The 26,522-nt window shown below is 39.6% G+C and overlaps 2 protein-coding genes across 2 annotated transcripts in view; one reads left to right on the top strand and one right to left on the bottom strand.

Moving 5' to 3' along the window:
* LOC129845751 (zinc finger protein 135-like) overlaps positions 1–26,522 on the top strand; it is a 69,916-nt gene that overhangs the window by 11,527 nt on the left and 31,867 nt on the right. The window lies entirely within an intron of this gene.
* Positions 5,960–17,117, bottom strand: LOC129845754 (zinc finger protein 180-like). Its single transcript, XM_055913654.1, has 2 exons — positions 16,549–17,117; positions 5,960–8,278 (listed from the first exon to the last, which is right to left on the bottom strand). The coding sequence occupies exons 1-2, from the start codon at positions 16,607–16,609 to the stop codon at positions 7,644–7,646; spliced, it is 696 nt and encodes a 231-aa protein (XP_055769629.1). The 5' UTR covers positions 16,610–17,117; the 3' UTR covers positions 5,960–7,643.

Below are 26,522 nucleotides of genomic sequence, written 5' to 3'. Positions count from 1 at the left end.
CTGCTCTGACTATGGGAAGAGATTCACCTCATCAGACATTAAAATTCATCAGAGAACACACACAGGAGAGAAACCTTTTAGCTGTGATCAATGTGGGAAGAGTTTTACTGCATCTAGCAATCTGACTAAACACCAGAGAACACACACAGGAGAGAAACCTTATAGCTGTGATCAATGTGGGAAGAGTTTTGGTCAATCTGGAGAGCTGACAGTGCACCAGAGAAGACACACAGGAGAGAAATCTTTTAGCTGTGGTCAATGTGGGAAGAGTTTTACTAAGTCTGGCCATCTGACTCTGCACCAGAGAATACACACAGGAGAGAAACCTTATAGCTGTGATCAATGTGGGAAGAGTTTTGGTCAATCTGGAGCGCTGACAGTGCACCAGAGAACACACACAGGAGAGAAACCTTACAGCTGTGGTCGATGTCGGAAGAGTTTTACTACATCTGGCCATCTGACAAAACACCAGAGAATACACACAGGAGAGAAATCTTATAGCTGTGGTCAATGTGGGAAGAGTTTTACTACATCTGGCCATCTGACTCTACACCAGAGAATACACACAGGAGAGAAACCTTATAGCTGTGGTCAATGTGGGAAGAGTTTTGGTCGATCTGGCCATCTGACTCTACACCAGAGAATACACTCAGGAGAGAAATCTTATAGCTGTGATCAATGTGGCAAGGGTTTTGGTCGATCTGGAGAACTAACAGTGCACCAGAGAACACACACAGGAGAGAAACCTTATATCTGTGGTCAATGTGGGAAGAGTTTTACTACATCTGGCCATCTGTCTTTACACCAGAGAACACACACAGGAGAGAAACCTTATAGCTGTGTTCAATGTGGGAAGAGTTTTAGTCAATCTGGACAGCTGACTCAACACCAGAGAATACATACAGGAGAGAAACCTTATAGCTGTGATCAATGTGGGATGAGTTTTACTACATCTGGTTCTCTGTCTCTACATAAGAGAACGCACACAGGAGAGAAACCTTATAGCTGTGATCAGTGTGACAAGAGATACTCTGATAAAAGATCTCTGATCAAACATCAGACAATACATACATGAAGGAGTTATTTCGTGATATCAATGAATTAATGTCACAATGTAGAATGTTTTAACATTGTAGTAGGAGTATTTTAAGGAATTTCACAATGTTGAACCCTAAACCTTTGCCCCATTCAATTGATTTCAGCGTGATATGGATATTATACTTGGGAAAAATACAGGCTCTGAATTGAAAGAGTACTATTTATGTGATTTAACAAAAAGTGACTAACACAAAAGAGTTGTGTTACACTTACCACATTGGTGACCCACTTGAATCAAAATGCAGCACTTCAGAATGTAGCGATCTGTTTTCTACAAATTGTCCTCTCACCAGTGATGTACACATTATTCCCAGATTCCTTGTGTTTTTTGAGCTGTTAGTTTTAACAGGACGTGCAACCTCATCTCCCTCCTCTCGCACAATTGATTTCAACATATCGATGAGTGATGACAAATAAGTGTTGCGTTCCTTTGTTTAGTGACCCCTAAATTTAAATGCATCACTCCAAAATGTAGCTGACTGTCTTCTGCAGGTTGTCCTCTAACCAGTGAGGTAAAAGATATCTCCCATTTCCATGTGTTTTTTAGATGTTAGTTTCAACAGCACGAACAACCTGATCTCCCCCCTAATCGATATCAGTGATTTATTGCTACTTGTCAAAACAACAGGGTTTTTGGTGCTTGTGTCCATGGTGACGACAACTTGGTTTCTGATTGTCTCAAGGTTGGGCAGTCAAAAATATTTGTGTTTTGTGTTTAGCCAGTGCGTTCCATGGATCACAAATTATTTTGAATTTCCGTATTAGAGATGAGTTATGTTTGGGCTCGTTCCAAGGGGAGGAGAGTCCTAGAAGCTAGTGGGGGAAAAATACACTTTTTCTTGTTTTTAATTGTTGATAGCCAGTAGACACCATGTTTATATTGGTGAAGAATTGTAGTTGATTATATTGTGAAATGGAAGTTGTTTTCTGTTGGTGGTGAGCATTCTCTTAAGGTGTTACAGTATTTGGTTTTTCCATTTATGTTTTGAGGTTGGACTTTAGCGCGTATAGCTCGTTAGCACGTAGGACGCACTGATTGGTGTCACCTCGTTAGTCAGTATGTGTTACACCTGTGCTGGCTTGTCCATCTCGTTTGTGGGAAGGTGTTTCACCTGAGCTGGTCCAGGTTCTATTTAAGAGTGTCTGGCCCAGTGCGCCAGTTGTCTTGATAGATGTGGAGAGTCAACACCTTTAGTTGCTCCACCTTTTTGGTTTGCTTCCTGTCTTAAAGTTTGTTGTGGGTTTTTCTTTTGTTTGCCTCTTCTTGGGCAGATTTAGTGGGTGTCATAGTGGGTGTCTTTTAGGTCCCAGTTGTTACCAGTCAATTTTCAATCGATGCCCCCGTAGTGTCTTTCAGAACCCCTCCTAAAAAACAAGTTATGTTTTGGGTTGGATGTAGCATCATATTGTTAATATTTGAATCAATGGCATTTCCTTTGCAATGCTCATTAGTCTTTCAGTTGTTTGTTTTTTTATCCTCAATATTTCTGTTTATTTTCATTGTTTTTTCCTGTGAAGCCATTGTGTTGCATCCATGTCTGAAATGTGCTGCATAAATAAAGCTTGATTTGACTTAAACAAATGAACCCAATGACTGACCAATCAACAGACTCTTGGTCCCTCTTAGTATTTGTTAATGAATAGAATACAGTATATACATATGAGATGAGTAATACATAGACAGATACAGTAGAATAGGATAGAATACAGTATATACATATGAGTTGAGTAATGCCAGATATGTAAACATGCAGGAGATCCATGAAGGAAAGATAGTGATGGTGCTCAGTGACGTTGTTGCAAATGGTGGGGAACAACCAATCACGATGAGGGATCGCCAGCTGTGAACGCTTTAGCATGCTGGAGACAACCATGGAGAATGTGAATCAAGTGTTCCAATTGTAAAACGTTTGATTTAATTACATCAAGTGTTCCAATGGTAAAACGTTTGATTTAATTACATCAAGTGTCCCAATGGCAAAACGTTTGATTTAATTACATCAAGTGTCCCAATGGCAAAACGTTTGATTTAATTACATCAAGTGTCCCAATGGCAAAACGTTTGATTTAATTACATCAAGTGTTCCAATGGTAAAACGTTTGATTTATTTACATCAAGTGTCCCAATGGCAAAACGTTTGATTTAATTACATCAAGTGTTCCAATGGTAAAACGTTTGATTTAATTACATCAAGTGTTCCAATGGCAAAACGTTTGATTTAATTACATCAAGTGTCCCAATGGCAAAACGTTTGATTTAATTACATCAAGTGTCCCAATGGCAAAACGTTTGATTTAATTACATCAAGTGTTCCAATTGTAAAACGTTTGATTTAATTACATCAAGTGTTCCAATTGTAAAACGTTTGATTTAATTACATCAAGTGTCCCAATGGTAAAACGTTTGATTTAATTACATCAAGTGTTCCAATGGTAAAACGTTTGATTTAATTACATCAAGCGTCCCAATGGTAAAACGTTTAATTTAATTACATCAAGTGTTCCAATGGTAAACCGTTTGATTTAATTACATCAAGCGTTCCAATGGTAAAACGTTTGATTTAATTCCATCAAGTGTTCTAATGGTAAAACGTTTGAGTTCATTGTGACCCCTCCTGGTCCTCGTGTCCATCCTCATGAAGTTACGCAGGACACAGGTAGCCTTCACACACCTGAACTCCTCCAGGAGGCAGTCCCAGATGACCTTGGTCACCCAACCTTGCAGTGCCCTACACGGTAACTGTAGGCAAATGTTTTGAAGGAATCTCCAGTTACAAGGTATCTGTAGGAATATGGAAGACAATGTAATTATTAGACTGTTACATCACCAGGTCATTGTGGATTACTAAAGTATAATATCCCTAATAACAAATCATGATAACATTGGATTGATAGATGCATGGGCACACATATGTACATGTGTAGCATGTGACTAACAGGATCATATCAAGGATAGCATCACAAATGAATACATAAATACCACTTGAAGCTTGATGATGAGTTGACCATTTGAATCAGCTGTGCAGTACTGAGGCAAAAACAACAATGTGCACCTCTTTGAGTCCCCAGGACTGAGAACCACTGCTCTTCATTGGGACCTCTTCATATGTAGACTGGCTTTCATAGAGCTCTTTATCTGAGGACAGAAAACCTCACAAGAAACACACTTCATTACAGTCAAATTACACCACACTGAATATTATGTTACTATTATCTCCGTCCTCACTTCTAGGGACAGGAACAACACTAAAGTACCTGCCCTATCCAGAATAGCCTCCTCTCTCACTGACAGTTGGGGCTGCTATCCTTTCACCCTCCAAGGCTGTTAGCTAGCTACCTACAAATGCATTTGGAGTTAGTTTTTTACAGTGATAAATAGATAGCTAATATGAAGTTAGGTAGCTTGTGATATTTCATTCACTTAGCTATCTATCTATACAGTATTTGAAGTTGGTTAGATAGCTAGCCAACTAGCTAGTTCATTTAACAGCTCATTTGAGTTAGCCTGCACTGTAGCTAGTTAGCTAATTATACATCGTTGTTTTTTTTACACTTTGAAAATCTGTTTCCTTACTTGAATAGGTTCTTCCAGCCATGTGGACAACTGGAAACAGGGCAGCAAAGTTTGTCACCAGAGCGTTTTAGAGGATATTACTATTGAATTATGTACCCATTTAATAACCAGACCTTCATACAAACTTGCTCTGCTGAATTCTTGACGGAGTCACAACGGGCGGCCTAAGCGGCATCTAGTCCATTTGCTGACTGGACGCAGGTGAGGAAAATGTACATTTTATTTTCAGACAACAAGTTAACTCTAGGGTATTCTCTAGGGATTCTTGAGACATCCCTACACTAAACCCTAACCTTAACCCCTAACTTAACCATTTTAAATGTCAACTTCAACGGGCTACGGACGTCCCAAAGATGTATCGCTACCTGAAAATACATGATCTAAGTGATTGATAGTTAGTATTCATCAGTCATAAAGCCTTATTTACTTTAATGAACTACTAAAATAGTGATTTTGTCAAACAGCATAGACAGCAGCTCTACACTTTATTGACTGACTGATCCATTCATCCTTCCATCCCTCCTCAGCCTTCCTCTCCTCTGAAGACCCAGTGAGGGTGGAGCTCAGTCAGGGAGCTGTTGAGGGACTGGTTAGGAAGAACACTTCTACAGTCAGAGAGGTGAGAGGTCACACATGGTTTAGATGGTAAATATTTATGTCCCCTTAGCGGTTCATCACGTCAGCAAAAGGGAATATGTTCCATCATCTATGTTTATTTACATTAGTGCAAATTGTCCGCTGATATTGGTGTAATTTCTCACTCCTTTTGGCTGTATGAAAGTTAATTTCCCCTCAGGCACACACATTTGTTCTTTGCTATTATGAAGGTCATTTGTGTAGAATGTACTTTTCCCCACTCATTCAACCCATCTCTTTACATTGCTTATGCATATTTGGTGGCCTGACTGCATCCAGACTATGTCAAAGGCCCATCCTGGTAGATCTGAACCTAATGCAGCTTGGAGTGATCAGATGACAGAAGTCACATTTAGGTGCCAGGTGTAACTGAGGCCATAGATGCTCCATATCCATTACTTTGAGTGTTGTATATAATATGATTAAATGTGTTTCTGTGTTGCAGGGGCAGTCAAGAAATGGAACGGCAAGGCCACAGAACATAAGCAGAGCTGTGGGTGACCACCTCAAGCCCTTGGTAGAGCCGGGGGTGGTGGTTACCACTCCACCACACCTTCAGCAGGCTGGAAAAGTGGGATTGATACTGTTCTCATACTAAGACGGACCAAGACTCTGTTGATTGGTCAGTCATTTGATTAATTTGTTTTGCAATATGTTCAAATCAAGCTTTATTTATACAGCACATTTCAGACATGGATGCAACACAATGGCTTCACAGGAAAAACCTATGAAAATAAACAGATATATTTAGTACACAAACATAAGAGGATAAAAATACAACTTAAAGACTAATGAGCATCCTAAGGAAATGCCATTGATTAAAATGTTAAAATATTCAACCAAAAATATTAGCTTGTTTTTTAGGAGGGGTTCTGAAAGACACTATGGGGGGTGTCCAATGAAAATTGACTAGTAACAACAACTGGGACCTAAAAGACACCCACCATGAGACCCACTAAATTTGCCAAAGAAGAGGCAAACAAAAGAAAAACTCACAGACAGGAAGCAAACCAAAAAGGTGGAGCAACTAAAGGTGTTGACTCTCCACATCTATCAAGACCACTGGAGCACTGGGCCAGACACTCTTAAATAGAACCTGGACCAGCTCAGGTGAAACACCTTCCCACTAACGAGATGGACAAGCCAGCACAAGTGTAACACATAGTGACTAACGCGGTGACACCAATCAGTGCGTCCTACGAGCTAATGAGCTAGACATCCTAAATTCCGACGTTCTAAAGTCCGACCTCAAAACATAAATGGAAAAACCAAAGTCTGTAACACAACAGACAACAAATATATTTTATATTTATGACTCAATTTATTAGGATTGTTAATAAAATTGATTATAGACCTATTTATTATACAGCGTCCATGTGTATAGGCTGCAAGTATGTTGAAATTTAAAAAAATATATATTTTCAACTTTCAACTAAAACCAAACTTATATTGTACGTCGGGCATAGTCTGATTTTCAATGACATTTTGCTAGGTGGGATATCCCCAATGTCGACAGTTTGCTTGGTGGGATATCCCCAATGTCACAGTTTAAACGTGTCCAAATCAATAGTCCAAATGCAGAAACAGTTTGTGATAAATTGAAAACCTAAACGTAAAATGTGCTAAATACACAAACATCTGCCACAATAATCATATTACTTGTATTTATATAAACAAGCTCCTTATAAACTGCACAAGCACCAGAAACGCTGTTGTTTTGACAAGTAGCAAAAAATCACTGATATCGATTAGGGGGGAAATCAGGTTGTTCGTGCTGTTGAAACTAACAACAACAAAAAACACATGGAAATGGGAGATATCTTTTAGCTCACTGGTTAGAGGACAACCTGCAGAAGACAGTCAGCTACATTTTGGAGTGATGCATTTAAATTTAGGGGTTGCAAAACAAAGGAACGCAACACTTATTTGTCATCACTCAACGATATCATGTTGAAATCAATTGTGTGACAGGAGGGAGATGAGGTTGCACATCCTGTTAAAACTAACAGCTCAAAAACCACACGGAATGTGGGAGTAATGTGTACATCCCTGGATAGAGGACAATTTGTAGGAAACAGATCGCTCGCCACATTTTGAAGTGTTGCATTTTGATTCAAATGGTTCACCAACATGGTAAGTGTAACACAGCTCTTTTTGTGTTAGTCACTTTTTTGTTAAATCACATAAATAGTACTCTTTCAAGAGCCTGGATTTTTACTAAGGCTGAAATCAATTGAATGGGGCAAACGTTTAGGGTTCTATATTGTGTAATTCCTTAAAATACTCCTTCTACATTGTTAAAAACATTCTACATTGTGACATTAATTCATTGATATCATGAAACAACTGCTTCATGTATTTTCTGATGTTTGATCAGATGTCTTTTAACAGAGTATCTCTTGTCACATTGATCACAGGTATGAGCTTTCTCTCCTGTGTGTGTTCTCTGGTGTGATACCAGATTGGCAGAATGACCAAAACTCTTCCCACATTGACCACAGCTATAAGGTTTCTCTCCTGTGTGTGTTCTCTGGTGCACTGTCAGATCTCCAGCTTGACGAAAACTCTTCCCACATTGATCACAGCTATAAGGTTTCTCTCCTGTGTGTGTTCTCTTGTGTCTAGTCAGATGGCAAGATTGACCAAAACTCTTCCCACATTGACCACAGCTATAAGATTTATCTCCTGTGTGTATTCTCTGGTGTTGAGTCAGATGGCTAGATCGACCAAAACTCTTCCCACATTGATCACAGCTATAAGGTTTCTCTCCTGTGTGTGTTCTCTGATGAATTTTAATGCCTGATGAGGTGAATCTCTTCCCACAGTCAGAGCGGCAGTGAGTTCTCCTCCCTGTGGGTCTCCGCTGGTGTTTATTGAGGTGTTCTGATCTGGAGAGACTCTTCTCTGCCTCTTCAGCATCTTGAAATTGTTGAGGCTCCCCAGATGATCCACAATAGTGAAGTATCTCTCCTGTGTGAACAACAAAGTCAGACAGATGATTAAAGGCCCACAACAGCGGAAATCCATTGTAAAAGGTGATGCTTAAAAAAATAAAAATAAAGGAGAGCCGCACACTCTTAAAGTTATTTGGTCTTAAAATGAGCAACAAGTTATATTTTTTCTTGTTTTCACATTAGTAGTAACATCGATGATTGTAGGCTAGAAATAAGTTATTCATGTTGTTGAAACTCTAAGCAGTGTGACAGATGACTTTTGGTCTCCAATATAGGCCCCTTTCTGTGTTTAATAAAATTGCGGCACGAGGGCAAAGCACATACAATTTGATTGTAGAAACTCCTCCCTGCTAATGATGGATGTTATGGATGTAGTATATGTGCTAATGAGGAAACCACTAGTTATGGATGTAGTATATCTGGTAATGAGGAAACCACTAGATATGGATGTAGTATATCTGGTAATGAGGAAACCACTAGTTATGGATGTAGTATATCTGGTAATGAGGAAACCACTAGTTATGGATGTAGTATATCTGGTAATGAGGAAACCACTAGTTATGGATGTAGTATATCTGGTAATGAGGAAACCACTAGATATGGATGTAGTATATCTGGTAATGAGGAAACCACTAGTTATGGATGTAGTATATCTGGTAATGAGGAAACCACTAGTTATGGATGGAGTATATCTGGTAATGAGGAAACCACTAGTTATGGATGTAGTATATCTGGTAATGAGGAAACCACTAGTTATGGATGTAGTGTATCTGCTAATGAGGAAACCACTAGTTATGGATGTAGTATATCTGGTAATGAGGAAACCACTAGATATGGATGTAGTATATCTGGTAATGAGGAAACCACTAGTTATGGATGGAGTATATCTGGTAATGAGGAAACCACTAGTTATGGATGTAGTATATCTGGTAATGAGGAAACCACTAGTTATGGATGGAGTATATCTGGTAATGAGGAAACCACTAGTTATGGATGTAGTATATCTGCTAATGAGGAAACCACTAGTTATTAGTTATGGATGTAGTATATCTGGTAATGAGGAAACCACTAGTTATGGATGTAGTGTATCTGCTAATGAGGAAACCACTAGTTATGGATGTAGTATATCTGGTAATGAGGAAACCACTAGTTATGGATGTAGTGTATCTGCTAATGAGGAAACCACTAGTTATGGATGTAGTATATCTGGTAATGAGGAAACCACTAGATATGGATGTAGTATATCTGGTAATGAGGAAACCACTAGTTATGGATGTAGTATATCTGGTAATGAGGAAACCACTAGTTATGGATGTAGTATATCTGGTAATGAGGAAACCACTAGTTATGGATGTAGTATATCTGGTAATGAGGAAACCACTAGTTATGGATGTAGTACATCTGGTAATGAGGAAACAACTAGTTATGGACGTAGTATATCTGGTAATGAGGAAACCACTAGATATGGATGTAGTATATCTGGTAATGAGGAAACCACTAGTTATGGATGTAGTATATCTGGTAATGAGGAAACCACTAGTTATGGATGTAGTATATCTGGTAATGAGGAAACCACTAGTTATGGATGTAGTATATCTGGTAATGAGGAAACCACTAGTTATGGATGTAGTACATCTGGTAATGAGGAAACCACTAGTTATGGACGTAGTATATCTGCCTGGAGCAAAAATGGTGAGCAAAGATTTTAGTTTTTCACAATGTATTCTGAATGTTAATGGGGTAAAACTCAGGGGAGGAACCTCCATTTCCAGGTTGATTATGAGGACATTTCACACTACTTTGGATTATAATTGTAAGGCTTGTTTGAATGTCCTGCTTAATATAATGTTTGTGTCATCATCACAAATCAACCGCTTTGTATTTAAAAAACACTTCAAACAGTAAAATGCTCTTTGTCTAGCTTTTCCATCAACCTGACAATGAGATTTTGTACGCAGTTTGTCAAATTGGCCCGTAACTGCACCTAACAACAAATATACCTGTAATGAACAAAGAAGCACTTTGGTTGTTATTGCATGACATACACAGTGTACTCTAGGACCCATAACAACATAGACCTACTGTAGGACACATAACAATAGCATAGACCTACCGTAGGACCCATAACTTCACCTAACAACATAGACCTACTGTAGGACACATAACAATAGCATAGACCTACCGTAGGACCCATAACTTCACCTAACAACATAGACCTACTGTAGGACACATAACAATAGCATAGACCTACCGTAGGACCCATAACTTCACCTAACAACATAGACCTACTGTAGGACACATAACAATAGCATAGACCTACCGTAGGACCCATAACTTCACCTAACAACATAGACCTACTGTAGGACACATAACAATAGCATAGACCTACCGTAGGACCCATAACTTTACCTAACAACAACATAGACCTACTGTAAGACCCATAACATTACCAAACTACAAATAAAGGAAAATAGCTCTGTGTATTGTACAATAGCCTATCCATCAAGGAACAGTTCTCTACACATTATGAGCTAAGTATCTCTGTGTCCAAACAGACTAACGAGACCCTACTGTAAATCAAGCAGACAATAACATTATAAACATCAATTTGTTAGGTATTTTGGATCCAACGTGGAGCACGGCATAACTGTCTTTACCAGAGTAATGAATGAAGAAGCACTTTGGTTGTTGTTGCATGTCGTGATGTTTGTCATGTGACTGGAATTCAGAAAATGATTTCCTGGATCAGCTGATGATAGTTGAACATGTGACTGTAACTAAACAGCTACAGTATTAAGAATGATGTAGAACCACGTTAATGACAGTATCCATTTGGGTGTTGTCAATAAAGTTACGATTATTATTATTGAATTTATTTCAGCTTTATTTAACCAGGTAGGCCAGTTGAGAACAAGTTCTCATTTACAACTGTGACCTGGCCAAGATAAAGCAAAGCAGTGCGACAAAAACACAGAGTTACACGTGGGATAAACAAACGTATAGTCAATAACACAATAGAAAAATCTTTATACAGTGTGTGCAAATGGAGTACGGAGGTAAGGCAATAAATAGGCCATAGTAGCGAAGTAATTACAATTTAACAAATTAACACTGGAGTGATAGATGTGTAGATGATGATGTGCAAGTAGAAATTCTGGGGTGCAAAAGAGCAAAAAAAGTAAATAAAAACATGGGGATGAGGTAGGCAGTTGTATGAGCTATTTACAGATGGGCTGTGTACAGCTGCAGCGATTGGTGAGCTGCTCAGATAGCTGATGCTTAAAGTTAGTGAGGGAGATATAAGTCTCCAACTTCAGCGATTTTTGCATTTTGTTCCAGTCATTGGCAGCAGAGAACTGGAAGGAAAGGTGGCCAAAGAGGTGTTGGCTTTGGGGATGACCAGTGAGATATACCTCCTGGAGCGCGTGCTATGGGTGGGCGTTGCTATGGTGACCAGTGAGCTGAGTGAAGGCGGCCTAGCAAAGACTTATAGATGACCTGCAGCCAGTGGGTTTGGCAACGAATATGTAGCGAGGGCCAGCCGACTAGAGCATACAGGTCTCAGTGGTGGGTGGTATATGGGGCTTTGGTGACAAAACGGATGGCACTGTGATTTACTGGATGCAGTCTAAGGTAGTTTTACTTGCGTTTAAGAGCAGTTGGAGGCCACAGAAGGAGTGTTATATGGCATTGAAGCTCGTTTGGAGGTTTGTTAACACAGTGTCCAAAGAAGGGTCAGATGTATACGAAATAGCCCGAGAATTGAACCCTGTGGCACCCCCATAGAGACTGCCAAAGGTCCGGACAACAGGCCCTCCGATTTGACACACTGAATTCTATCAGAGAAGTAGTTGGTGAACCAGGTGAGGCAGTCATTTGAGAAACCAACCATTAATCTACACACAATAGAATCCTCATTAATCTACTCACAATATGATCCTCACTCATCTACACACAATAGAATCCTCATTCATCTACACACAATAGAATCCTCAATAATCTACACACAATAGAATCCTCAATAATTAACACAAATGTGAAAACAGGTAAAAAAATATATATACTTAGTTTTTTTCTGATGGTTAGGCTATCTTGTTTCAGAGGGGTGACATCAATAGCCCATAATGATAACAGATAATAAACAGAAATACCTTATTTACGTAAGTATTCAGACCCTTTGCTATGAGACTAGAAATTGCTTTCAGGTGCATCTTGTTTCCATTAATCATCCTTGAGATGTATCTACAACTTGTTCAGAGTCCACCTGTGGTAAATTCAATTGATTGGATATGATTTGGAAGGCACACACCTGTCTATATAAGGTCCCAGAGTTGACAGAGCATGTCAGAGAAAAAAACAAGCAATGAGGTCGAAGGAATTGTCCGTAGAGCTCCAAGACAGGAGTGTGTCGAGGCATAGATCTGGGGAAAGGTTCCCAAGAACACAGTGGCCTCCATCATTCATAAATGGAATACTCTTCCTAGAGCTCGTCACCCGGCCAAACTGAGCGATTGGGGGAGAAGGGCCTTGGTCAGGGAGGTGACCAAAATCCTGATGGTCACTCTGACAGAGCTGCAAAGTTCCTCTGTGGAGATGTGAGAACCTTCCAGAAGGACAACCATCTCTGCAGCACTCCACCAATCAGACATTTCTGGGAGAGTGGCCAGATGGAAACCACTCCTCAGTAAAAGGCACATGACAGACCACTTGGAGTTTGACAAAAGGCACCTTAACGACTCTCAGACCATGAGAAACAAGATTCTCTGGTCTGATGAAACCAAGATGGAACTCTTTGGCCTGAATGCCAAGAGTCACGTCTGGAGGAAACCTGGCACCATCCCTACGGTGAAGCATAGTGGTGGCAGAATCATGCTGTGGGATGTTTTTCAGCAGCATGGACTGGGAGACTAGTCAGGATGGAGGGAAATATTAACGGAGCAAAGTGCAGAGAGATCCTTGATGAAAGACCTGCTCCAGAGCGCTCAGGACCTCAGACTGGGGCAAAGGTTCGCCATCCAATAGGACAACGACCTTAAGCACACAGCCAAGACAACGCAGGAGTGGCTTCTGTAGAAGTCTCTAAATGTTCTTGAGTGACATAGCCAGAGCCCGGACTTGAGCCCGATCTAACATCTCTGGAGAGACCTGAAAATAGCTGTGCAGTGATGTTCCCCATCCAACCTGACAGAGCTAGAGAGGATCTGCAGAGAAGGATGGGAAAAACTCCCCAAATGCAGGTGTGCCAAATAAATTAGCTAAATGAAAGAGGGAAAACAATTTTTTAATCAATTTTAGAATAAGGCTTTAAAGTAACAAAAAGTGGAAAAAGTCAAGGGGTCTGAATACTTTCCCGAATGCACTGTATACAGCACCACCTCCACCATAAGCATTCCTGTCTTTTCTGTAGATGTTATATCCCTGTATTGCTACTGCTGGATCAAAGGAATTATCTCAGTGAGTTTCAGAGATGAACAGTAGAGTCCATTCCAAATTCAATAGGCAGACAAGTAAACAAAAACGTTTTCAAATAAAAACTATTCCAGAAAATGTCAAAGCGTATATAACGCCCGTCCAAGAGACTGTCGACCAATCGCGTTCACATTGTCATGCTGTGACACGCAGTTCCTAATTCTCACGAAAATCTAACTAAAAAATCTATCTAACATCTAATCTATCTTCAAAATCTTTTTAAAGTCAGGGTATAAGTCGAGAAACATGCCTATTTTCCTTGAAAATACGTAATGGTACGATTGCAAAGCTATACGATATTACAGAGAACAAGTTAAATATCTCTAATTATCTCTGAAAATATTTATAATGTTGTGCTTCTTGTTCACAGAGGTTAATTAATGCCAATGTACTTTTCTTTAAGCTGTTAATACAAATTGAAAGTAGTTTCCGATATCCTAATTTCTTAAAGTATTTCTGGTGATAGCAGGTGATAGTGATACACAAGCTAGGTCTATTTGAAACATTGCCATTCCATGGCAGCATTTACCAGCCACCAGGTTCAGATTTAAAACCCACGTAAAATATATTTAAAACCCAATTCTATTTTTGTCCAAAGTTAAGATATAAATTATTCAAACGGAACATAATTTATGCTGGTTATTATTTTAGGCTATTTTAGTTTTGGAGTCAAACAGGTTTGTTATTTTATTTCAGTTTACTAAACAGTTTTCCCCTAATTACTGTTTCTATATTAAGCATGGAGGTTCCCCTATCAACCAGTCAAGGTACTGGTGACAAAGCAGGACAGATGGGACAGACGGAACCCTTCTGTGGTAACAGACAGAGGCGATTTGTAATCAAATCTAATTCCCAGGAATGGGGTTCATATGAACCACAGAGACTGTGTGTGGGATAATAACATGGCCCTGTCCAACCCTGCTTGTTCCCTCGACTCCGCTACCAACCACCAATCACCAACAGGGCCCTTAACCTGTATCACTAGACACCTCATAGTGAGCTACAGGTAGGAATCAGCAATGAATCACAATAATGAGACACCTCTGGGGAGGGATGTCAGCATCATTTAAATATATATATATAGTGTTTTATGACAAACCGTTTTTTACAAATCCGTCAAGACACCAACTTAGACTTTACTGTGAAATGCTTTACTTACAAGCCCTTAACCAACAGTGCAGTTCAAGAAGAAGAAAACGTTTACCAAGTAGACTAAAATAAAAAGTAATAATAAAAAGTAACACAATGAGAATAACGAGGCTATATACAGGGGGCACCGGTACTGAGTCAATGTGGAGGGTATATACAGGGGGCACCGGTACTGAGTCAATGTGGAGGGTATATACAGGGGGCACCGGTACTGAGTTAATGTGGAGGGTATATACAGGGGGCACCGGTACTGAGTCAATGTGGAGGCTATATACAGGGGGCACCGGTACTGAGTCAGTGTGGAGGCTATATACAGGGGGCACCGGTACTGAGTCAATGTGGAGGCTATATACAGGGGGCACGGGTACTGAGTCAATGTGGAGGCTATATACAGGGGGCACCGGTACTGAGTCAGTGTGGAGGCTATATACAGGGGGCACCGGTAGCGAGTCAGTGTGAGGAGGTTACAGGCTAGTTGAGGTAATCTGTACATGAAGGTAGGGGAGTGTAGTGACTATGCATAGGTAACAAACAACCAGCGAGTAGCAGCAGTGCACAAAAGGGAGGGGGGTGGGGGGGTCAATGTAAATTGTCCGGTGGTGATTTCATGAATTGTTCAGCAGTCTTATGGCTTGGGGGTAGAAGCTGTTGAGGAGGCTTTTGGTTCTAGACTTGGCGCTGCGGTACCACTTGCCGTGCGGTAGCAGAGAAAACAGTCTATAACTTGGGTGACTCTGACAATTTTGTGGGCTTTCCTCTGACACGGACTATTATATAGGTTCTGGATGGCAGGAAGCTTGGCCCAGTGATGTACTGGGCCGTTCGCACTACCCTCTGTAGCGCCTTAGGGTCAGATGGCGAGCAGTTGCCATACCAGGCGGTGATGCAACCGGTCAGGATGCTCTCGATGGTGCAGCTGTATTACCTTTTGAGGATCTGGGGACCCATGCCAAATCTTTTCAGTCTCCTGAGGGGATAAAGGTTTTGTTGTGCCCTCTTCATGACTCTTGGTATATACCCACGTGGGTGATTGAAAGATGAACTGAGGTCCAAACTCCAGTCCAGTTGATGGTGGTAATGCACCTTAAAGTTGGTTTCCAACCGCCATATAAAGTCCAAATAAGAAAAATAAGCCTAAAAGAAGGTGAAATTACGAGAAACTAATTTGGTTTACCGTTTGGGGTATTGCAACTGGTTACTTATTTTGATGTGATATGAAAGTATTGTGTGAAATTATTCTCAATTGATATGAAAGTGCAGCGATTTATGTTTCTAGAAATGTATCGCAATTGAGAATGGATTCACATTTAGATGGAATATTTGACTATTTTAGCTGCCAGAGCCAGTCTACCTCTGAAAATAACATACAGTCCTTGGACCTTGAGGAGTAACGGGGGCAGCAATCAGCAGTAGAAACAATAACAAAGCTTACTCCCTGCCCATTTCAGTAAAAAGCATATTGGGCTAAGCTAATAGGAGATATTGAGGACTACAGTATTTCAGGCATTGTCATTAGATGCATTTGATCAATTGTTAACGTTTTGTTGATGGTCCACTCTTGATGTTCTACACGTTACAGTGTAGCTTCAGCCATTCCTACAGAACAACATTAAAGTGTAGAACCCCTTTACTGCATATTGGTTCAACGACTGCAGAGACGGTACTTACTGGTGTTAAACAGATCTCCAACCTCCTCTTCTTCCACCTCCTTTTTCAATGTGACAGTCATCTCCCCTGCCTCCTCTTTCACTCCAAAAACCTCTCTCCTCTTTCTCTTCCTCCTCTTCTTTTATTGTAACATTCTCCTCCTCTTTCACTCTGAACGCGTCTTCCTCTTCTTTCACTGTAACGTCTTTCTCTTCTTCTTTCACGGTAACAGTCTCTACTTGTTTTTGTATTGTAACATCTTTCTCTTCCTCTTTAACGAGAGCTTCTTTCTCCATCCAGCAGGCCTCTTCTTTAGTAGGAGGAGAGTAGCTTAGTGAACTCATGGTCGGAGATGTTAGCTAGCTAGCATTAGCGACTAGCTTAGTTCTAAGCTAACTTAGCAAACCAGCTAGCTGACAAACAACGTGAATATATAATTAAATGGGCTAACAAGTACATACGACAGAAGTGTGTTTAATACACAGCGACTAATATACACCAAAACAGTGTAAAGCTGTGAATGTTGTAGCTATGTTTGCTAGAAAGCTACCGAGGTGTCTGACGAGCTGTTGTTGTTGAAGAAGCGTCCCGTCCACTAGATTATACGTCACACTGGCAGCATCGCCTGAACCTGAAAGACGCACATTGCCATCTGCTGACTGGAGTGGGTAACGCAGTTGAGGAACCAAACGTTTATTTTTCATTTATTTCATAAAAGTTTAATATTATATAAAGTCGTTCAAAGAGAAGCATGTGTTGATTGATTCGTGTTTAATGAGTGAGAGTTTAAAACAAACTTTACACCCACTACATATTTTCATTGAACCATACTTCTGACATGGATCATTTTGACCCCAGAGGCATATCTTTTATCATAGCCCAAATGTGGGTTATTCAATTCCTCCAATTTTTCATGACTTTGTCAATCAACTTGTTCTTAATAAATCTAAATCATGGTTTAGTGTTTCTGTATCAATATGGACTTCTAACAAATTCAAATCCTTTTGAGTCATTTTGACCCCAGCCAAAAGCACCTTTGATAAATAGGACGTTTATTGAAATTCGAAATCAAATCACATTTTATTGGTCACATACACGTGTTTAGCAGATGTTATTGGGGGTGTAGTGAAATGCTTCTGTTTCTAGCTCCGACAGTGCAGTAATATCTAACAAGTAATATCTAACAATTTCACAACCCAATACACACAAATCTAAGTATTTGAATCTAGGTTTCTCTGTAGACATGATTCATCCCACCAGAGGGTGGAGGGGCACCTGTATCAGTGGTTTTGACCAGATAGACACCTGCAGACACACAGTATAGTGCCTCCCATGTACTCTCCTAAGATTGGACTTTTCTATACCACGTATCACGTGACTGTGTACAAAACTGCCAATGGTAGAAAACTCTGCCAGCTGTATACAGTGCATTCGTTAAGTATTCAGACCCCTTCACTTTTTCCACATTCAGTTACTTTACAGCCTTATTCTAAAATTGAATATTTTTCCCCTCATCAATCTACACACAATACCCCATAATGACATCACAATACCCCATAATGACATCACAATACCACATAATGACAAACCAAAAACAGGTTTGTAAACATTCTTGCAAATGTATTTACTTAAGTATTCAGACCCTTTGCTATGAGACTCGAAATGGAGCTCAGATGCATCCTGATTCCATTGATCATCCTTGAGATGTTTCTCCAGCTTGATTGGAGTCCACTTGTGGTAAATTCATTTGATTAGACATGATTTGGAGAGGCACACACCTGTCTATATAAAGTCCCACAGTTTACAGTGCATGTGTCGTGGTAATTTCCTTTATTACTCAATAAAGAGATAGAGAGAGAGCACACCACACACACAAGTCAGAGTTAAATTATATATTCCATCTTTAATATATATACAAGCTTCACCAAAGCCCTTTTTTGACTCTCAGATCAATTCAGTGTCTATAAATGAATTCTCTGAGAGTGCTTACAAAACAATTCTTAGTTTCATTTATAGCCAAGATACACCCCTCTCAACTTACAAAGAATCCTTTACCCGAAAGAGGAGTATCCTATCGCTAGACAGCATCAGCTATAAATCATCGTTCAGTTTGATCTCCCAAGACAAGGTTTAAATCTCATGCTTGATACTTCACTGTCTACCAAAACATTACCTCATCCAATGGCATATATCAATTGTCATTTCTAGATACTCCCAAACCTGGACAAACTCAAAATCAGACAGTGAGCCTCTTAGGTCAAATACTAGGTCAAGATAAGGGCAACCTCAGAGGGGACATACAATGGTTCCAAACACTGCCAAACTCCTTCCCCCTATGAGAAAAGTAGGGAGTGACTGGCGTACAGACATTGTATGAGATAACTAACTGGTTCCCCAATTAATAACTCCATCCCGTCACATGGTTTAGGAATATTTACAGACACGTTCCCATAAGAAAACAACGTTCCCATAAGAAAACAACGTTCCACTCTGTCCTCCTCCCCTTCTGATATTCTACTTAGCTCCACATGGTTTACATTTATATTTAAGTCATTTAGCAGACGCTCTTATCAGAGCGACTTACAGTAGAGCGCATACATTTTATAACATTTTCTATTTTTTTTTTTTTTTCTTTTTTTCTTTTCTTTTTTTTTTCTTCTACATACTGGAACAGTTCTCTACACATTATGAGCAAAGTATCTCTGTGTCCAAACAGACTAACGAGACCCTACAGTAAATCAAGCAGACAATAACACAATATAAACATCAATTTGTTAGGGATGTTGGATCCAACGTGGAGCACGGCATAACTGTCTTTACCAGAGTAATGAATGAAGAAGCACTTTGGTTGTTGTTGCATGTCGTGATGTTTGTCATGTGACTGGAATTCAGAAAATGATTTCCTGGATCAGCTGATGATAGTTGAACATGTGACTGTAACTAAACAGCTACAGTATTAAGAATGATGTGTAATTATTGAAGAACCACGTTAATGACAGTATCCATTTGGGTGTTGTCAATAAAGTTACAATTATTATTATTTAATTTATTTCAGCTTTATTTAACCAGGTAGGCCAGTTGAGAACAAGTTCTTATTTACAACTGCGACCTGGCCAAAATAAAGCAAAGCAGTGCAACAAAAACAACACAGAGTTACACGTGGGATAAACAAACGTACAGTCAATAACACAATAGAAAAATCTTTATACAGTGTGTGCAAATGGAGTACGGAGGTAAGGCAATAAATAGGCCATAGTAGCAAAGTAATTACAATTTAACAAATTAACACTGGAGTGATAGATGTGCAAGAAGAAATTCTGGGGTGCAAAAGAGCAAAAAAAGTAAATAAAAACATGGGGATGAGGTAGGTAGTTGGATGGGCTATTTACAGATGGGCTGTGTACAGCTGCAGCAATCGGTACGCTGCTCAGATAGCTGATGCTTAAAGTTAGTGAGGGAGATATAAGTCTCCAACTTCAGCGACGGATGCCACTGTGATAGACTACATCCAGTTTGCTGAGTAGAGTGTTGGAAGCTATTTTGAAAATGACATCACTGAAGTAAAGGATCGGTAGGATAGTCAGTTTTACGAGGGTATGTTTGGCAGCGTGAGTGAGGGAGGCTTTGTTGCGAAATAGGAAGCCGATTCTAGATTTAATTTTGGATGGGAGATGCTTTATGTGAGTCTGGAAGGAGAATTTACAGTCTAACCAGAGACCTAGGCATTTGTAGTTGTCCACGTATTCTAAGTCAGAGCCGTCCAGAGTAGTGATGCTGGACCGGCGAGCAGGTGCGGGCGGTGATCGGTTGAATAGCATGCATTTCGTTTTACTTGCATTTAAGAGCAGTTGGAGGCCACGGAAGGAGAGTTGTATGGCATTGAAGCTCGTCTGGAGGTTAATTAACACAGTGTCCAAAGAGGGGCCAGAAGTATACAGAATGGTGTCGTCTGCGTTGATGTGTATCAGAGAATCACCAGCAACAAGAGCAACATCATTGATGTATACAGAGAAGAGAGTCGGCCCGAGGATTGAACCCTGTGGTACCCCCATAGAGACTGCCGGAGGTCCGGACAACAGGCCCTCTGATTTAACACACCCACCTGTAGCACGCGCTCCAGCAGGTATATCTCTCTGGTCACCCCCAAAATCAATTCCTCCTTTGGCCGCCTTTCCTTACAGTTCTCTGCTGCCAATGACTGGAACGAACTACAAAAAATCTCTGAAACTGAAAACACTTATCTCCCTCACTAGCTTTAAGCACCAGCTGTCAGAGCAGCTCACAGATTACTGCACCTGTACATTGCCCATCTATAATTTAGCCCAAACAACTACCCCTTCCCCTACTGTATTTATTTATTTTGCTCCTTTGCACCCCATTATTTCTACTTGGCACATTGGTACATAGACTTATTTTTCTACTGTATTATTGACTGTATGTTTGTTTTACTCCATGTGTAACTCTGTGTTGTTGCATGTGTCGAACTGCTTCGCTTTATCTTGGCCAGGTCGCAATTGTAAATGAGAACTTGTTCTCAACTTGCCTACCTGGTTAAATAAAGGTGAAATAAATAAATAAAATAGATCAGCAACGGTGGCTTGCAAACAGTGGATAGTAAGTAGCCCACCTTTGGAATAACTATGTATAGTTATAACTGTAGTATCCTGTATAACTGTAGTATCCTGTATAACTGTAGTATCCTGTATAACTGTAGTATCATGTATAACTATGTATAGTTATAACTGTAGTATCCAGTATAACTATGTATAGTTATAACTGTAGTATCCTGTATAACTATGTATAGTTATAACTGTAGTATCCTGTATAACTGTAGTATCCTGTATAACTGTAGTATCCTGTATAACTGTAGTATCCTGTATAACTGTAGTATCCTGTATAACTATGTATAGTTATAACTGTAGTATCCTGTATAACTGTAGTATCCTGTATAACTGTAGTATCCTGTATAACTGTAGTATCCTGTATAACTATGTATAGTTATAACTGTAGTATCCTGTATAACTGTAGTATCCTGTATAACTGTAGAATCATGTATAACTGTAGTATCCTGTATAACTATGTATAGTTATAACTGTAGTATCCTGTATAACAATGTATAGTTATAACTGTAGTATCCTGTATAACTCTAGTATCCTGTATAACTATGTATAGTTATAACTGTAGTATCCTGTATAGTCTGGGAGGAGGTGAAACCACTCAGGCTTATTTGATGTGATCTAATGTTTTGATCATCTAGTTTCCTTATAAGCATTCAGTCACCAAAGGGGGTTCGGTCATTCCTTTGTTAATATACTGTCTCATTGACAAAAATATTTTGGATTATTTGTTTACAGCATTCCTTTGTCTCGACCCAGTACACAGTAAAAGTACCGAGGTTCTAATGTTGCCAAGCATAATTTATTTTATTTACAGTTTGGAGGGTTGGGGGTCTGACATCCAGGCGACACATTTTAGTTCTAATGGTGCCGTTCTGTTATTCTTTTCAGCTTCTTTTTCCAAGCATCTTACATTACTCCGAGACTAGTTATCCTGGGATCTTACATTACTCTGAGACTAGTTATCCTGGGGAATAATTTCAATACATATGCAAAAAATCTAAACCTGTTTTTGCTTTGGCATTATGGGGTATTGTGATGTCATTATGGGGTATTGTGATGTCATTATGGGGTATTGTGATACATTTTAGAATAAAGGGATGCACTGATATTACATTTTTGGCTAATACCGATATCTAATATTTTCCTTGCCCCAAAAAAACGATACCGATAACCGATATTTAAAATTCTAGAGGCCTTTTAAGCATTCTAGTACAGCATTCTAATAGTTAACACACACACGGATGCAGCGGTCTAAGACACTGCATCTCAGTGCAAGAGGTGTCACTACAGTCCCTGGTTCGAATCCAGGCTGAATCACATCCAGGCCGTGATTGGGAGTCCCACATTAGTTGTCTGTTATTGGTGTAGAGAGGACGACAAAGGAGAGGGATTCCACACGTGGATAGGAAGATACAAATTATCATTATTACTGGAAAATATTCATTTAAAATCCAGGAACTTTACAACTTTAGCTCTCTAGGTCATGCCAGTAGGCTACAGTAGGTTGTATCTCTCTAGGTCATGCCAGTAGGTTACAGTAGGTTGTATCTCTCTAGGTCATGCCAGTAGGCTACAGTAGGTTGTAACTCTCTAGGTCATGCCAGTAGGTTACAGTAGGTTGTATCCAAGTGGAAACAATTATCAACCCAATGTGGAAAGTGTCGAATTTGGTCAACAACAAAATGAATGGCTTATTTGCTACGTGAGGTTTACTTGATCCAACAGAAGTTTCGTAATGATTAAGTTGTTATGTGGACACGTGACGTACCGACAACTTTGATAAAAACACTATAGGAGTTGTCTCCAGATTGCTATGCATATTAATGCTAATAGCTTAGCATCTCTCTCCATTGAATACAGGCGGTGCATATTCATGCTAATAGCTTAGCATCTCTCTCCATTGAATACAGGCGGTGCATATTCATGCTAGTAGCTTAGCATCTCTCTCCATTGAATACAGGCGGTTGACGTCAACAACCCTCATAGAATATAAACAATAGATTACAATAATAAGATGTATCCACCAATCCAAAGAAAGGATAGGCGGGAGCTAGACAACACGCAGTGAAGCTTTGTGGACAAAAACTCCCCTTGTTAGGGCGGAGAGACATCTTGTCAGTATATCCATTATCTTTGGTGTAGCCAACCCAACTCTCATATGGCACTATTGGGGGGCACGGTGTGCAGTAAAACATCACTACATGAAAATCACTACATACCGTGCCCCCCAGTCTGCGGTCAGCAGATAGACCCTTCTCAAATATATATGTTAAGTCACTTTTTGGAAACGGAACGGAGAAAACAAGGGGTCTCTACGTCGTCTGATTCTAGACATATCAGTCATCATCCTGGGCCCTCCGTTAGAGGTAAGAGGTATTGACGAGCCAACTCTGAAAATCCAAAGTTAAAAAGTTTTTAACTTAAGTTTTTAAAAAAAGTAAAAAAGTTTTAAAAAAAATTCAAGGTGGTACTTACTGGTGTTAATCAGATCTCCTATCTCCTCTTCATCTTCCAATGTGACAGTAATCTCCCCTTCCTTCTTCACTCCAAAAACTACATCAACCTCTTTCTCTTCCTCTTCTTTCACTGTAACAGCCTCCTCTTCCTTCTCCTCTTTCACGACAATGTTCAGCCCCAGAGCTTCTTTCTCCCTCCAGCACACCACCTCTTCTTTAACACGAGGGGGGATGTTTAGGGAGCTCATGTTCGGGGATGTTAGCTAGCTAGCTATCATTAGCGACTAGGCTAGTGCTAACTTAACCAGCCAGCTACTATAGCTGACTAATACAAAATAACGTAAAATTAAATAGGTTAACAAGTAGATACGACAGAAGTGGGTCTAAAACACAGCAGCTAATATACACCGAAAGCGTATAAATAGCTTGAATCTTTCGGCTATGTTGGCTAGCAAGCTACCGAGGTGGTTGACGAGCTGTTTATGAAGAACCGTCCACTAGATTATACGTCACGCCAGCAGCGTCGCCTGAAAGACGCACATCGCCGTCTGCTGACTGGAGGGGAAACGCAGTTGAGGAATATATTTTATTTTCAGACAAAGATTATTTTTAATGGATTTAATTAAATAATACTATTATCTTGAGACATACAAAGACAGGAATGTGTTGATTGATTAGTGTGGATAAAAAATGTTTACTACAGCACATTTAAGGCAGTTTCATTAAGTCATACTAAATCTAAGTAATTAGCAAGCTACTGTAGGTCCATACTGCTCCTACATGGTGTAACAATACATCATGTAGATGTATATAATGAACAGACTAGGTCCATACTGCTCCTACATGGTGTAACAATATATCATGTAGATGTATATAATGAACAGACTAGGTCTATACTGCTCCTACATGGTGTAACAATACATCATGTAGATGTATATAATGAACAGACTAGGTCCATACTGCTCCTACATGGTGTAACAATACATCATGTAGATGTCTATAATGAACAGACTAGGTCTATACTGCTCCTACATGTTTATGTATTATTATGTGTTATTTCTTTCTCCTTTATTTAACAAGGTCGGGCTTTGCCCAGGTTAGGGTAGGGTTTGGCCTTGGGGGGGGGGGGGGGGGGGGGGTGAATCCTTGTGACGCCTGCAGGCTGACCTCGGCCGTCAGATGACCAGTGTTTCCTCCGACATATTGGTGCATCTTCCGGGTTAAGCGGGTAGCTGTTAAGAAGCGCAGTTTGGCTGGTCATGTTTCAGAGGACACATGACTCGACCTTCGAGATATATTATATTATTATTATTAAATATATAGAAATATTCAATATTTTTATTTTTTATTTTACCTTTATTTATACAGGTTTTTCTCATTGAGATAACATCTCTTTTCCAAGAGAGACCTGGTCCAATAGCAGCAGGGGAACAACGTTTCAGACAAAACAACTTACGTACACAACATTAAACAAAGCTATAAACACAGTACAACAATAAAATGTTACGTTAAAAAAACGAACGTCTTGACTAAAAACAGCTGCCCTAAAAACAATTACACTCTTCTATACATCGATCAAGTGTTTAATAAGCTCCACCAACGAAACTAGATCACATTTTTAAATGTTCAGGAGAGAATTCCAGGACCACGGAGCTGAGTAACAATTTCGACCTGTTCTAATTTTTGTTTAGAAGCAAATGAGAAGGGGACCGTAATTGATATTTATTTACCGACCTGACGAAAAAAGAACAGAGATAAAATGGCATTTTACCCAATATGGCCTTAAATATCAGTGTATACCCGTGTTTAAGCCTACGCAAGGTCAATGACGACCAGCCAACAGCACTGTAGACATCACAATATCGAAATTGTGGAGAAAAAACGCGGGTAAAATTATTTTAAAAATGCCGAAATTGGTTGTTCCCCCACCATTTACAACAACGTCACTGAGCACCATCACTGTCTTTCCTTCGTGGATCTCCTGCATGTTTACATATCTGGCATTACTCATCTCATTAGTATATACTGTATTCTATCCTATTCTACTGTATCTTAGTCTATGTATTACTCATCTCATATGTATATACTGTATTCTATCCTATTCTACTGTATCTTAGTCTATGTATTACTCATCTCATATGTATATACTGTATTCTATCCTATTCTACTGTATCTGTCTATGTATTACTCATATGTATATACTGTATTCTATCCTACTGTATCTTAGTCTATGTATTACTCATCTCATATGTATATACTGTATTCTATCCTATTCTACTGTATCTGTCTATGTATTACTCATCTCATATGTATATACTGTATTCTATCCTACTGTATCTGTCTATGTATTACTCATATGTATATACTGTATTCTATCCTACTGTATCTTAGTCTATGTATTACTCATCTCATATGTATATACTGTATTCTGTCCTATTCTACTATATCTTAGTGTAACGGGTGTCGTAATCTTCCTCCTCAAACGAGGAGAGGAGAGAAGGATCGAAAGACCAAAATGCAGCGGGTTGTGAATACATAATGAATTTTAATAAACAAGACGAAACTAAACACACGAAGAACACTTGATACTTTACAAAACAACAAAACGAAGTAAACAGACCTGGACACGAACTTACATACAACGTGAAGAACGCACGAACAGGAACAGACTACAAATACCTAACGACAATGAAACAGTCCCGTATGGTGCGCACATACACTGACACGGAAGACAATCACCCACAAACAAACAGTGAGAACACCCTACCTTAATATGACTCTCAATTAGAGGAAAACGCAAAACACCTGCCTCTAATTAAGAGCCATACCAGGCAACCCAAAACCAACATAGAAACAGAAAACATAGACTGCCCACCCAAAACTCACGCCCTGACCATCACACACATACAAAACAACAGAA

The sequence above is a fragment of the Salvelinus fontinalis genome, unplaced genomic scaffold (assembly GCF_029448725.1).
Source record: "Salvelinus fontinalis isolate EN_2023a unplaced genomic scaffold, ASM2944872v1 scaffold_0359, whole genome shotgun sequence".
Lineage (NCBI taxonomy): Eukaryota > Metazoa > Chordata > Actinopteri > Salmoniformes > Salmonidae > Salvelinus > Salvelinus fontinalis.
The sequence above is the reverse complement of the archived record's forward strand: the minus strand, read 5'-3'. Positions and strand labels throughout refer to the sequence as shown.

Excerpts from the sequence above, each read along its gene's own strand:
- LOC129845754 (XM_055913654.1), bottom strand. The coding sequence starts at position 16,609 with ATGACTGTCACATTGAAAAAGGAGGTGGAAGAAGAGGAGGTTGGAGAT. Across the intron at positions 8,279-16,548 it reads TGGAGATCTGTTTAACACCA|GAGAGATACTTCACTATTGT; the intron begins GTAAGTACCGTC and ends TTGTTCACACAG.